General features: G+C 40.9%; 1 protein-coding gene across 1 annotated transcript; it reads right to left on the bottom strand.

Moving 5' to 3' along the window:
- Positions 1–1,743: 1,743 nt before the first annotated feature.
- Positions 1,744–15,702, bottom strand: si:ch211-79k12.1 (immunoglobulin domain-containing protein). The gene is made up of 7 exons (XM_012881759.3): positions 15,560–15,702; positions 14,921–15,042; positions 11,745–11,961; positions 10,270–10,415; positions 7,117–7,261; positions 5,757–5,901; positions 1,744–2,501 (listed from the first exon to the last, which is right to left on the bottom strand). Exons 1-7 carry the CDS (start codon positions 15,609–15,611, stop codon positions 2,414–2,416), a joined length of 915 nt encoding a protein of 304 aa, XP_012737213.2. The 5' UTR covers positions 15,612–15,702; the 3' UTR covers positions 1,744–2,413.
- Positions 15,703–15,789: the final 87 nt, after the last annotated feature.

Here is a 15,789-nt window from a genome sequence, read left to right as displayed (position 1 = left end):
ACCGAACTCATGAAATAACACAACGCAGCAACAGGGATGGAAAACAGGGAACGAAAACAGACGGTGCAACACAGGAGGAACAAAAACCCGGAACTTAAATACAAAAGGGAATTAAAGGAAATCACTCAACATAGGTGTGGGCAATTAACAAATTAACATAAACAGCCAAGCCTCATGACAGATACACTGATTAATTTATTCATTCTTTACAACTATCAAGTAATTATGTATAAATTACAAATAATGTTACGGTTATATCAGTTTGAAAATGATTGCAAGAGCTACCAATACTTGCAAACACTTGGAATTTTGTCTGAACAATATATTTCTTAAGGATTTTTTCCCCTCAGAAAATAAATATACCCAAATTAAAGTTTGGATTCTATTACCTTCAGTGTGAAATGATGCTACATAGATAAAAGATACAGTTATTAATTTTTTTTTTTTTTTTTTTTTTTACAGATCTTTGACAAGGGGGGTTCAGGGAATGTGTCCAGCTCTTTAGGAGCCTGAAAACGCTGAACGATAAAAACTGAGCTGTTTTGTATTCTCTTCGCGGGGCCCTGGATCCTTCCGAGATGTTGTGCGGTGGTTCAGCCACCAGGCACCGCCGAGGTCAAAAAGTTATCCTGGAATAGTGTTCTTCCTCCCTCCCAATCAGACCCCTGCACCTTAGTGTCTGCTCTTCTGTGTCAAAGTCCTGAAAACATTGTCGTTTGGGCCCATTCTGCTGAAGCCCCAGAAAGAAAGACAGCTTATAAGCACTTAGGGTGTTACACATGACTGACTCAAAGGCCAAAACAACTCGGTGCTCACTGGCATTTAACATGCAGGAAGGCATTCTTGATTTGTTTAAGGGCCTTCATGTTTTCGGCCTCTCCTCAAAGGCTTGAGCTAAGCCATAAAAGGAAGCATGATCTTGTGAAGTACAGAAGAAATGCGTGGAAAGTCTTTAAAAGTCTCAACAAAGGATAACTGCAGCGGTTGTATTGGAGGAGGGGGGGGGGGTGAATAATCAGTTTAATAACATTATCCAGGGCTGTGCTCTGTGGCGCATGGAACAGTTAATGGAGTGTCATTGTTAAACCACTGCTTTGCCCGTTATTAACAACGGCCTACGGTTAACCACGCTCACATAATAAAGCCGCATAAAATCCAACATAACTTCAACGGACAGGCGTAATGAAATTCTCAGCAATATGAGCACAGTTGTGGTAATAAGGTATGGTTGTGCACTGCAGCACTAAGGGTTACAAAGCAACAGAGGAGAAAATTAAAAAAGATGAAGTTGTTGCATGCGACGGTCGCATTTTAGGGAATCATAGAAGGCTAAATTTGGTCAAGTTGAGGCAGAGCTAGTTGGAGTTGTTGTAAAAGATAGGGGAAGTTTCAAGGTTACCCGACTCTACTGTGATTCTTAGGAGTCTGTGCTGAAAATACAACTCTTGCAAACCTCACTGTGGAAAGGTTTTGTGCTTGTTAAGAGTTGGGAGGGGGGGGGGATAATAGTGGAGAACTTTAAGTAAAGATCATTCCCTAAGAGTAAAACCTCACAGACTGCAGAGGAAGGTCAGTAAGCAGGTTGATGCAAACCTGGGAAGACACTGGATCGAGAAGATGTGCAGCCAAGCGAGGGTGCATGTCCGGCCTTAGTCACGTTGTCAATACTCCCCAGACCTCCACTGTTTGTTTTTTTTCTTTTTGTACCTCTAAAATTGAACAAAATCAATGACACACTGTGGGTGGGTAAATAATATTTTTTAAAGCCATTTAATGACAAAGAAATCCAAAAGTGCAGTAATAGAAGTGCAAAGTGCTTGAGCGGTGCCAAAAATTATAATAACCTTTCCCACATACGTTATGCTGGGCTTATGCTTATCATTAAGGAACAGGGAAAAAAAAATGACACCAAAACAATTCAACACATTAACTCTTATCACCTAAAGAGTTAATGTGTGATCAACAGCAGTGCAATTACGCTTTCGCCCGAAAGGAAGGAATTGTACAAGGAGGTTTTTGCCGCTCTTAAGCAGGAGGATCTTCATCATCGTTTTTTTTGCAAAGACTGGAGCTCTTCCTCTTTCCACACGGCAGAGTAAATGAAAAGAAAATTGCAAAACGGTTCTGTTCGAGATACATGACTGCAGCCTGCACTCACAAGCAAAGCTCCTACGACATCCCTAAAGCAATCATTTGCCCTTCAGTATTTTTCATTATTTATTTTTTACACCCTGCTCGTTACTGATTTCGATTTTTTTTCTCCACCGCCTCTGAATATCCCTATTTACCTCACTCTATCCACTTTCTCCTTCGACCCCCCCACCCTTCCCCCACCCACCCACTCTGACTTGTGGCCACCCATTCCATCTTTCTCTCACTCCAACTTTCTCATCCCGCCGCCCCGCCTGCACGTTCACACCAGCGGCTGTTTGTCTGCGCAGGTGGAGGGAAGGGACTCCACACTCGATTTGTAGATGGGCTTCTTCTGAGAGCGGTCATCGCTGCGGAGAGGTAGACAGGGAAAGATGGAGAAGCATGATTATCAGTGGATCGATCTCACAGCGGGGACTCAAAACGAATAAGTGAGGAAATTATAGGCTGCAACAAAGCAACGGAGACACACACGGCTGTAGATATAAAAGTCAATTATCCTTTCTTGTTCTGTCGTAGTTTCTTGGCACACACGTACTTGTGTACGCTCAAGAAACACTCGTGATAAACAGTCACTGAAAAAACGTGTGAGCGGGAGAAAACTTTTGTCCATACAAAGACAGAAGTTCTTGTTTCTTAGGAACTGAAATATGTGGAAGTATCAAAAAAAGATCAAGGATGAGGTCAAGAGGGTCAGAACTGCTGAATGTGAACCAACCTTGGGCATTTTAGCTTGCCACTCTAATTATTATTATTCCTTTTGAAAAATGTTATTTTTTGTGAGCCGAAATAAAACATTAAACTATTAATCTCATAATATTGCCTATTTTTCTGACATACCATGCATGTTGTTGTAAAGCTGTCTGCAGATGCATTACCCTTCCTTATTAAAAAACATTCATGATGATGAAGGTTAACTGCTTTTAATTAAAATAATCTATATTTGATTACTGTAATATCCATTACTGAATGTCAAAAAAACTGTCAAACAATAATTGGGAAAGTACATTTTATTTTATTTAACAGGTTAATTAAATATGGTAAAATACCTTGACTTTGCAAAACAATCTTCAATGATTTTTTTTGTTAAGATGATGCTCTCTTTTGTTACAGATTAGGAATTGTTCTGATTGGCTAATGTTAGCCTACCTTTTTTTCTCATTTGCTTTAAAGAAGCTATACTTGAATTCATTTTTGTTAAAAGACATAATTTGATTAAAAAAATTGCCTAACTGACTGTGTGATCAAATGAGCCCAGGGTCTTTTTAGTAGGGATAAGCAGCGAACTGGGGACAACCTGGAACAACTTTTCTCTGCTAATAACACAACAAGGGGCGTTAACCATTCACACAAGTAAATCTAATTTATCCGAGATGTAGACATTTATGTCAAAGTAAATGAAGTAAAGTCCCTCGACGCCTTATTTCCTCCGGAGGATTGTGCACGGGCTTGAGGTGCATGTTTAGTCTCGAGCATGTCGACTGGGAGGAAGACAAGGAGGGAGAGAAATGAGGATTTCTCATTGGGAAAATAAACAACTGTTGGGGGCGGGGCTTACAGGTGAAACTAAACTGTTCTCCTCACTCATGGTTCAAATTTGTGCAGGATCCGGAATAGTTCATTTGGCGTAAATATGATGTTACTTGAAAACTCAGCTCCTGATTGGCTGCCACCCGATGTTTCGTCACATAAAGAATTGCATGGGTCTAAAGCTGAGATAAACCAAACCTTCGTCCAAATAAGACACTCGACCACAATATTTGTCACAAGGACCTGTCCCCCATTTGGAGCTGTGATTGTGGTAAAAGTTTGTATAGCATAGTATGCTACCTTTATTTTTCTATTCTGAGTGAAACTCTGCTGTTTTAGTAAATGTATGCCCTCTTTGCAGAGGCGGTTCCAGACAGGGGGCAAATATGCATACGATTATATGCACTGGTGAAGAACTCATAACTGATTGGCCACTTTGACCAATTTTATTTCAAACCTATACAGTTTTACTCTAACAAGGATTTAAAAATTAAAGTGTTCCCCGTTTAGCTTCAGCTGTATTGAGATGTGATCACAGTTTTCATCTGCAAGATCAGGGGACTGAAACCTGCAGCTTCACTTAATATTACTAAACAATTAAATATTGCCCTGTTTTATCATTTCATTCTTTGGTTATGGGGTTCTATGAAAAAACACTGGCCCCACCGTGGCCTCCCCTGGTAAATTTGGTCGAGAAGCACCGCTGTCTCTTTGCATCAACACCCGGGTCCCAAATCCAAAGGGGAGAACTTCTTGATATTCAAACCTTAAAATAAAAAAAGCAGCAATTTCTGTCCTGTGGTGATGTTCTCTGTGGCCAGATGTGTCTCTAAGCCGGACAGACAACCGTAAGGCAGCTACATAAGACAGCAGAATGTGTCAGATCCCAAAAAGGCACTTTGTTCTTGTTCTGAGTGGACATTGATGTGAATGATGGCGGATTCTCTTGTGGGCTTTAACCTTCTCCAGTTCTAAATCCCCTTAAATCCCCTAAAATCCCCAAAGGCCTTAAAAGTTCTAATTAGACTATCAAACATTTTCTCCCTCCTGACATCTAAGTCAACCAGAGATGTGATAACATCTGAGACTGAAATCAGTTTAATTCATATTCTTCAGAAAATAGCATGAGACACGCTTTACAGATCACATTTCTCTCTACAATGTTTTGTAAATATTAAAATTTTCCAGGTTGATTCTTTCCATATATACGTTAGCCTTTTTACTTCCATCTTAAAATCTCAATGTGTAGGTATAATTTACACTTTAGATGAAATTATTTATTTATACTTTGTTTTTAGGAAGTTATGAGACTCATCAGTTAACCAAATATTAAAGCTAACAAAGCTTCGGGTTGCTTCATGTGATTTTTGTGATGTGACTTTTAATATTTAGTCTGGGTAGTGCTGGTTGGTTCACACACACCCAACACCATACAGTAGGTTCAATCAAAGGTGCACGCACCGAAAGGAGACCGAAAATTAAATCATCTTTTTCTTATCTGTCATACGACAAAATGAAACATTGCATTATTGGTTAAAAACAAAACAAAGACGGTACAAAAGAGGAGATCCAAGGAACGGACAAAAAGGAAAAGCAAACGAGGGTAAACAAACACGCACGTTCACCTCTATTCAAAGACATATTAGCCATCAGCATTTTGAAACATGATTTAAGACGCTATTAACCAAAGTGATTTTAAAGCGCCGCCCTGGTAAGTATCCTTATGGGGGGGAAAAAAGGTAGACATCAGCTGAACAAATCACCTTCCTCTCTGGCTTTGTTTATGTGATCAGAATCTAGTTCTTCCACAAATAAGATGATCTGAGCATGCTAAAAAGGAAAGGGACTGAATCCATGCACACACACGCACACACACACACACACACACACAAACTGCTGCTGGGTTACTTCTTCGGTTGATATGCCGGGTTTGTGCTGCTTTGGGATGAAAAGTCCCAAAGCAAATTTGGAAATTAATCCAAATTGGGTTGATTAACCACCAGAACTTTTTTTTTTTTAGAGCGCGTGAAGCCGCCTGTTTGAAAAGTAAGCAGAGACACACACTCAACACTTACATGGGCCCCTTGCTGGTCCTGATCCGCTTGGCCCTGCGGCACAGGAACACGGTCACAGACAGGATGAACACGAGCAGGGACACTGCGGCCGCGGAGGTCATCAACCAGAGTCGCCCATTAGTAGTCTCGTACCATGCAGCATCCTCTGTGGGACGGACATGAAGGGAAACACGCATGACACAGAATCTAAAAATCAGCAGACCTTATAATGCCTCCAGGCAAATAAAAAAAAAAAAAGTATCTCCAGGCAACCTCCTGCTCGAGCGTGTGAGAAACCATGTCAGGTATTCACAGAAGTCATTGCACTGACCTGTAGGAAGTCTGCTTGTTAGCATAAATAAATAAATAAATAAATGGAACCTGGTCCTTAGAGTTTCGGACCAGACAAACGCTGAAAGAATAATTCAGTCAAAAACGCTTTGTCTTCTCGTACACACACGGCGGGGCAGGAGGATCTCTGAGCAGCTGGAGTCACACAGGGAATGTTTGCTTAAGCTTTGTGCAGCTGATGTAGAGAACCCGTTTAAAAGGATCCACAGAGGTGGGTGGATGTATTCTCAGCAAAACGTCAGGGAAGGCCAATATCATTCCAATATCTAGACATGAGTCTAATGATCACTACCGATGAGTTATTGCACCGGTGCTCATAAACCCAAACCATAATGCACTTACTTTAATCCCAGCAGTTGCATAACTTCTATTGTCAAAATATTGTAATGAATTTGCTTTATTACAATATTTCGATGTATTAACATGCATCTCTAAACTATGAAAAATGATTTTATTAAAGACACTTGACTTGATAATTCTCCCTAAAAGAAAAAGAGTAACACAACCATGAAAGGTCATATATGATACCTGCTTCCTGTGAACTCCAAAATAATTATCCTTTTGAGTTTATGCACTTCTGGCATTTAGCTGATGTTGGCCGTATTCCGTCATCAGCTGTGATCTCCATACGTGTGTGACATTTTATTTCTCACCCGCTCTACGCCACGTCGGGAGTTTTGCTCAACGGCTTTACCTCTGCAAGGGGGTGCATCACATCCCCTTTTTTGTTCTGCGTTTATATGAAAGCCTAACTTTCTCCCGCTTCCCATAAATTTTTGGACATGAACGGGAAACTTTCCCCACCCCAACACCAGCCCCCCCGCCCCCTGTGATGTAAGGCTGACCTTTACTGTGACATTTAAGTGGCTGATAGAAGAACCAATAGATTAGCACAGTTTTCTTTTGAGAAATGAATTCCCCCCCTACAGTTCTGACGAAAAAAGCCCAATCGTTTCTCAGAAAGAGGAAGTGGCCAGCAAACTCTCAGGGCTTGGCCAGGATGAAGATTAGCAGCGATCACCCAACATACCGGGCAGGAGGGTGATGCTGATGGTGCGTGTCTTGGTGAAGGACTTCACTGAAGGATGCTCCGCCATGCAGGTGTACTTTCCCTCATCCACCGCGCTCACCTTCTTCAGTGTGAGCGTGGAGGAAGGCAGAATCCAGTCATTACCCTATAAGAAACAAAAAGAAAAGAGAGCTTTTAAAGAAAGAGGATGTTTTTGCTGGTCAGAGGCGTCAAACGTAAAACCGCGACTCGAATTAGAAGGAAAACCACAAGTAATGGAGTAGGAAGTTGTTATTCTGGGTGCAGCGGAGCACAGTGAATTAGAGCAGGATTGTAAGGAGTGTTGAGACTTTCTGAGGGAAGACAGAGGAACGGAAAATGTGCTGGAGGTAGGTTTTCAGGGTGCAGTCCCAGAAGTCTTCAATGGAGTCTATTTACCTGAGCAGTAATCCCAGCGAGCGAACCTGTGTCGACACAAGTCAATAACCCAGATAAAAGCATCATCCGAAAAAGAATGATGCTGCAAGAGCTCACTGTTAACACAACACATAATGAGATGGCAGGGGAGCGGGATGAATTGTCAACGTAGATATAGCAGCACTATTATGAGGTACAGCCTAACATGGGGGGAAACAAATAATAGGCCAAACGCAAGGATTGGAAGACAAATGAATGTGGAAGAGTGGGGTAAAAAAAAAAAAAAAAAAAAGAAAAGAAACAACAAAGGCAAAACATTACACCATGCAAATGACTTGGCTCTTGGGAGCTACGGTTCCTGCCAAGAAAGTCCATTTCAGTTTGAATGGATCTGAATTAAGAGGATTTCCCATAAAGGCCAGGTCTGGCCAAAGCAGCATTTTGTATGCAAATCCACTGGCACCCAAAAGCTGTATGGCGTTCCTGCCTCTGTCCTGCTGTCATTTCAGGGGGCCAAAGCGCTCATGCCGGCTGTCTGTCAAACTGGGCCGCTTTCCGCCTTACACCCACTCTTGTCAAAGTGACACAAGTGTTTTTTTTGGGCACATATAAAGAAAAAAGGGGACCTCTAATCACATGTGAATAAAGACCTTCATTTTATTTCTACGGATGGGGCTTTTCTGGAAGCTGATCTGCTCAAAACCAGTCCATCTTTTCTAAGATTATTTCTCCTCATTAAAAGTGACATTGTCGACAGATTATGAAGAAAACTGCGAAGCCCTGTACGTAGAGGACAAACAGCATTAGCGCCATGACAAGCCCACTGAATTGGATTTGGACTTGTAAACCCATTTAAAACCCCGGATTAGTGATGACCCTTTAACAAGCATTAACCCCGAGCCAACTTATTGAGAACGGAAACAAAAATGAGGAAAGTGAGCAAACATATTGGCCGCCCCAATGTGTGCCTCTAAACAGGATTTGGAGACACGTTTGCAGAGGTAGCGGAGGTTTGTACTGCAATGATGCAGCTCCACAAATAGGAATATTACAGAAAAAGGTAGTTATTTCAGTAATTTTATTCAAAAAGGTGAAACTCATATCAATTCATTACACAAAGAGTGATACATTTCAAGCATGCATAGGTTTTAGATTTGACAATTATGTCTTAAACCTGCTGAAAACCCTGAATCCCACTTCACAGAAGATTCGATTATAATATCAAAAAATAAAAACATTTTCTCACACAGTGGTGCAGTTGGTACCACCGTTGCTTTGCAGCAAGAAGGTTCTGGGTATGAATCCCAGCCTACGGTCTCTCTGCATAAGTCTGCATTGTTTTGTGTGTGTGTGTGTGTGAACATGGTTGTGTGTCCTATCTCAATGTTGTCCTGTGATAGACTGGTGACCTGTCCAGGGTGCTTCCTACCCAATGACTGCTGGAGACAGGCACCAGCGCCTCTGCACGGAAAAGCGACAATATTCGCCAACGGATGGATTCACCGACATCCTCAACAAGAAGAATATGCCTTAAATGGTGTTTGCGCTCACGGTGTTGTAGCTAAACATATGAATGAAACGCTGAATGAAAGGAAAAGGCGTGTCAAAAAAGAAAGAAGTGTGCAAGCAGCAGAGATAAGAGCAGAATTAAGAGGATTGTGAAAGAAAGACCCTCCCAGTCTGAGGGAGATTTACAAGGTGTGGCTGGAGTCAGAGCTTTGAGCGTCTAACAGAGATGGAGTTAATCACACTCAGTGATGATTCGGAGAGCATGGTCAGCTGCGATTTACCAAATCCAAAGTAGCACGTCGTGCTTGCCTCAGCTGAAAACCCTTATGGAAATGCTAATTTCATTTTCAAGCACGCAAATGGAGCCCTGACTAAATATTGCACGGATATAAAGTCCATGGACATTCTTTTCAGTAGGTTCACCTTTCTGTATAAAATCATATTTTATTGATGTTACATAAGCCATAACCATCACAATGAGAAATATAAAAGCTTGGAATATATAAAAATAAATCTATGCATTATATGAGTTTGACTTTTTCATGTTGCAATACTGAAGTTGAATTCAAATTTGTTTAGATGCGTCTGTACCTTTAAAACCCACGACATGTACTGCATACCACCTGACTGATGGCATTCTTCAACACTGTGATTATTCAGATAGGACAGTTCTTCTTGTTCTACATGCAAATTGTCACTCTGGCATTTTAAAATGAGACATCTTAATTTCCTTTCAGTAACGCTTTCTTAGTTCGGTGTAGAGCCTCGCTGAATTATTCAATGTCGTTTAACCAAACACTGCAAAAATAATTAGAAATCTATCCACATAATTGTTTTCAGGTTGACTGGTTCTTGTCTAGACCTCATTAAACTATTAATCCTCTGTAAGTGGGCAAGCTTGCAATTCCCAGCGAGAGGTGAGGCTAAGCCAACCAGTCACTTAAACACAGAGCGCCTTTCGTTCAGGGGATAGAGAGCGAGAGAGAGAGAGAGACGGCAAGCAAGGGGGGGGGGAAATGAAGAGACTTGAGAAAGTCAGGGAGAGAAACAGAGATGGAAGGTGGAGAGACGATTCATGAAATGCTTGGAAAAAGCCAAGGGTCCGGCAAAGACCCGGTGAGGCTGCAACCATAATGGAGGAGGAGGGAAATCTAAAGAGGTCACATCCAGAGATGGGAGGCGGAGAGATACGTTTCCAAGAGCTTAATAAGGACACCGCCGTCGTGCACGTGCTCAACGTTTTCCCACCTCTTTCTGCCAGTAGTAGCTCGGCTCCTCGGACGAGCTCGCCGAGCACTTGAGCTCCACGTCATCCCCGAGTCGCACCTTCAGGTCCTGCGGGACGCCCAGGTAGCTGGTGTAGCCTTCCATGGACACCGACAGCTCTCTCATATCTGGAGACGGCATGATCAGGCATTAATGAAACGAGTAATTAAATGCGCGTTGAGGTAACCCTTCCGAGCGTTTGCCACGTGACTGAACATAGTGGCAGCATCTGGGAAAAACAAACAAAACAAAAAAAAAAAAAAAAAACTGAGATCTTTTAAGAAGACTTGACAGCATGGGGCCTTAACAATGAATGTCTCCAATAGATGCAGACTGTTACGAGCGATCAATAGTAACGATGATAGGCTTCATCTTATCGAAGTCTTTAGGGAGGCAGTGTTGTGAATAATGGCTCATTTTCTCTTCCATTTCAATAGATGGCCCACGTCCATCCACCTCTCTGCTTCCTTCCGTCCTGGAGCCCATTCTAATCTTTTCCCTCTTATTGATTCCTCCCATGAGGCTTCTGAGCTGATCAAACAGAATCAGGGTCGATATGACGGCCACTGAGAAGACGGAGGACGAATCCTGGCCAGCAACACAGAAGGTATTTAATGCAAGCTTCCCCGCATTGGTGTTATAGTTTCAAACTTAAAGCCTGACCAGTGAAGTGCGGCCCTTGCATGGAGCATAAAATGAAAATGAGTCAACGATTCTTACTTAGCAGCATTTGCATTAGATCTTTTACAGTGGGATGTTGCTTTATGTGTAAACTCTGCTGCAGCAATCTTGTTTTTAATCATTAGTTTGCTTTCCTACCCTTACTGTGAGGAACCCATAGTATTTTTTCCCTGCTAGTTGCAAACAAGAGGACATATATTTCAGACAGCTACTATGTGAATGTCTAGTATGTGTTGGGATCTTACAAGTACACTGCAAAAATGGAACTTAAAATAAGTAAAAATATTCTTAAATTTAATGTATTTCTCCTTGATTTGAGCAGGTAAATAAGATGATTTGCCAATAGAATAAGATCTTTGCACTTGAAATAGGAACAACTCATCTCCATCATCTTATTTCAAGTGCAGGATGTCTAATTATCTTATTTTAGGGGTCAAAATGCTCATTCCATTGGCAAATAATGTTATTCACCTGCTCAAATCAAGGACAAATACACTAACTTTAAGAACATTTTACTTATTTTTAGATCTGTTTTTGCAGTGTATCCCTCTTTGTTTCGATATATGACTCTCCGTTGAACAAATTAGCTTTTTTTTAGAGACCTAAAACTGCCAATGATCCATTTGCGTCCCATAATCGTTTGATCTTCTTCTCACTTCTCTGAAACATGAATAACATCGACAGCTAAATGTAATTTTAAGCGTTACTGATGTTACACGGTTGAAGAGGACTGCAGCTCCACGCCAAGCCTCCCGCTACAGCCCAAAAAAACTCACACTGGACTTTGAAGGTCAGCGGCTCGGACGAGTTGTCGGGAGCGGTGACGTTTTCGTTGTCTGACACACAGCGGAAGGGCACTCCAGAGAACCTTGTTGGGAAGGAAATAAGCAGACGTCCGCTGCTCTCCTCCTCCTCGCTGTTAAAATAGTCCCATCCGTAACAATACCCACGACTCAGACTGGACCCCCAAACTTTACGCCACACATTCTGGTACTGAGGAAAGAAAGAGAGTGGGGGAAAAAAAGATGGGTCAGCTTTGAGAATTACAAAGTATTGTATAATCAAAACTATCAAAAATATCAAACTGTTGTAAATAGTACTTTAGGTGTACTGTGTCTACAGCGCCTGGTAAAACACTTAACTGTCCAGCAACCACAAAGGTAATAAAATAAAACACAATAAAAGTAGATTTTATTGGGAAGATGAAGCATTGTGCAGACAAAGAACACAACAGGGAGGAAGTTCGATCAGGTCATATAACAATTTCTCAAACTATAAACATTTCACAGAGCAGAGTTCATTCTAAAAGGAAAGGGAAAGTATGGCACCACTGAAAATCTGTCAAGACGCGACCTTTAAGCCAAACTGACACCTGAGACAGGGAGAGCATCAATCAGAGAGGCAGCCATGCTGACTCTGGAGGGGCTGCAAAGATCAGCTCAGGGAATAATCTGTTGGTGGGAAAACTATTAGCTGATTACTCTATAAGTCTGGCCTTTATGGCCACATAAGGAGTCACCTTTGCAGCTTACCTGAAGACCTTTAGGATACACAACAAACGTGGCAAATAGTTTGACCTCGATGTAAAACAGTTTGCCTGGCAGAATACTAACGCCTTAATTGCACCATCCCCCCGGACACTGGTGGCATCACCATGCAGTCGGGATCTTTTTCCCAGCATGGAGAAGGAGGCTTGTCAGAGTTAATGGAAAGATGGATGGGGTTAAATCTAGTGCGATCACAAGAGGAAACCTGTTAAAAGGTCGCCAAAAAGATTTGAAACTGGTCTGAGACAATAAACATATAGCCAGAGCTACAATGAAAGGCTTTTGATCAAAGTATATCCGTGTGTTGGGATGGCCTAGTTAAAGTCTAGATCTTAATCCCTACATAATCAGTTGGAAGATTTAAACATCGATGTTCAAAGATGCTCTCCATCCAATCTGACTGAGCTTGAGTTTTTGTGTTGTTGTAAAATTAATTCTGTAAATGAGCAAAATTGGTTGAACTCACCTAAAATACACGCTGTTGTAACTTTAGCAAGATTAAGGTCTTCCTGTTTCATTATTATGCCACTCTTTGGGTTTGTTTCTAAAAATTAAACCTTAATAAAATACACTGAAGACTGTGGGTTCAGGATGGGGAAAAAAAAATTGAGAAAAATCCACAGGGGAATGAGTACTTTTTGCAAGGCACTCTTTCCATCTGTTCGTCGACTGCAGCGAACCATGATATTAATTTTACTGAAAATCACTGCAAAAAAAATAAATAATAATAATCTACTGAATGCAGGTGATGGCTGGGTCAAGGTAAAGACATGTATAAATCAGAAAAGAAAAAAAATATCAACTCAGCTAATTTATTCTGGAATGTGATTGATTAAAAACAAATTTTTGAAATCATAAAAGTCACAGACTCCTGACTGTGTGGGAGGGGGACGTTGAAGCTCACAGTACAGGAGCCGTGTTGCAATCAGAAGCCGGATCCTCCCAGGAATATCGTTCTTATTCCAGTAATACAATATGTTACCATATTGCCTGTGTGGTTAGTGTTTGGTAACCTTTATACCGCAATGGCTCAGTGGTAAAATGAACAAAAACAAGCTTATCTGCATACCGGAACAGTGAAAACATTTGATACTTGATAGAACATGAAACAGAGCGGAAAACAGATTTTGAAACAGACTCTGGCTTTCAAAGCAAAGTGTCTCATCAGTTCACAGACAGCTAAAGAGGGAGAAATAAGCTAAGCAGCTGCACTTCCACTGCCCCTTTTCTCTAAAACATGTCAAATTTAAAAGGATGTCATGCAGAGTAAAATAGCAGTATCACTGATGTCGTGCAGAGTAAAATAGCAGTATCACTGAACTTGTATTAGTATTAGCTAGTATGTACATTTTATACGTATATTCACCTACATTGTATGGTAATCGAATTGTAATCTAAACGTAATATGAATGCACCATACCACTGTAAAGTGAAACTGTTGGCCTGGACTTTACGTCATCAGAAAATTCCCCCACTCAAGCATATGCAAATTAGCTTGAATTAAATAGCACGTCTTGAGACTGTGCTCAGTTCTGTGAACTTTTCCATGATACATTGTACCCAATGTATCATGGAATGAAAAACGATTCCTGAAAGATCTTCCGCAGGGCCAAGGTTAGGCTGAAACTGCATGTGGACACTCACTCCCTGCTAAGCCCCGGCAAAACGGCGCCGGATTTGTTTTATCTATCGAGCTAAATCTAAAAATCACCAGAGTAGAGCAAGTTGGAAAACAACGGGATTTGCTTGTTGTTGTGGTGGGAGTTACTATTCTAATAATAATCAGAAACGATGTTCCTGGCCACATTTTATTGTGTTTTAACAGAAAAAAAGAAACATGTTCAGATAGGTATTTTACTATGTGTGTATGTGTATGTCTATGTGTAACAGAAGTACTACAGATTATATATGAATATTTACCTGCACAGTATGTACAGTACATGAAGGCCATTCTGAATATTGAATTTAAAGCTCCCCAAAGAGCTCCAACATCCCCATTAAAATTTTTCACCTTTTGTTGTCATTTTTGATGTATTTCTGATTTAGGAATTTAAAAAAAAAAAATCCCATTTACATGTATATGAAGAGTGGGACCTTATTACAGACTTGAGAGAGTTGAGGAGGAGGGGAAAAGTTAAATAATTTGTTCTAAAGTTATCACAGCAAGGGGGGAAAAAAGTGAAACTATTGCAGCTTGCTTTAAATATCCCACAGCTCAAACAGCATTCTATATAGAATTATCTTAATACAAGCTTTAATTACAGTTACATTACATACTAAAGTATGAATAGAGGTATAGTAAAAGCCTGTAACACCATTTTTCTTTTGTTTTTTTCCCCCTCAACCACTGGAGAGCACTAATGTGTTCATCTCATATCCACCCACTGAATAAACGGGGGACTCACCGAAGAAAGGTACTCAAAGTGGACCTTGGTGACATTCAGGTCAGAGTCTGAGTACAAGCATTCCAGAGTGACCACCTCGCCCTCCAGAACAGGCTCAGTTGGGCCTTTGATGATCAAGGTCGCTGCATATGGACAAAAATAACAGAGACATGCAGGTTAATGGGGGCAGTATGGATGGATAGGAACCCTCTTGACGCAAGGAGGCTCAAAACCAACTTCTTGGCTTCACTCAAACACAACCTGTGATACTTTCTGCACATCTGTTGCAAACTCAAGTCGCAACATCCTGTTGATGAGAATATGCCCAGAAACCGGTTCTATCGGTTTTCTTCGACCAAGTTACTGTTAGCCACTAGCTGCAAAACATCTAACACCATTTCTACTGGGATGAACCAAAAAGTATGTTATGTGCCCATAAAACATTTAGATTTTGGGTCTTTAGATAATTCTAGTGACAAGTGATTTTGTCTAAGAGAGAAAATAAAAGATAGCAAACGGAGACCCCATAAAGCCAAATAGACTAGAAAATATGTGTTTTGTTGGAGATTTACGTCCATAATCACAAATAAAAGAATCGACAGCATCAAACGCTTCAAGATAATTGTAAAACATTCAGGCATAAAAATGTAACATATTTACCATTAGTGCAGTGAATCAGGAGCACCAATGCAACAAGTAGAAGGGCTTTCATGGCTGAGAAAAATCTTTTCAGAGTTTGAGAAACGGATTCTGGGTCCTGCGCAGCTTCTAAACCGAAATGAAAGTTTGCTTTGTATAAGTAGATCACAAAGTGGGTGTGGCTTTCATTGTTTTTTTTGTTTTTTTCAGGAAGTGCGTTCAAATGGGTTTTAAATTCTGAACGCCCTTAA

This window comes from Fundulus heteroclitus, chromosome 3 (genome assembly GCF_011125445.2).
Source record: "Fundulus heteroclitus isolate FHET01 chromosome 3, MU-UCD_Fhet_4.1, whole genome shotgun sequence".
Lineage (NCBI taxonomy): Eukaryota > Metazoa > Chordata > Actinopteri > Cyprinodontiformes > Fundulidae > Fundulus > Fundulus heteroclitus.
The sequence above is the reverse complement of the archived record's forward strand: the minus strand, read 5'-3'. Positions and strand labels throughout refer to the sequence as shown.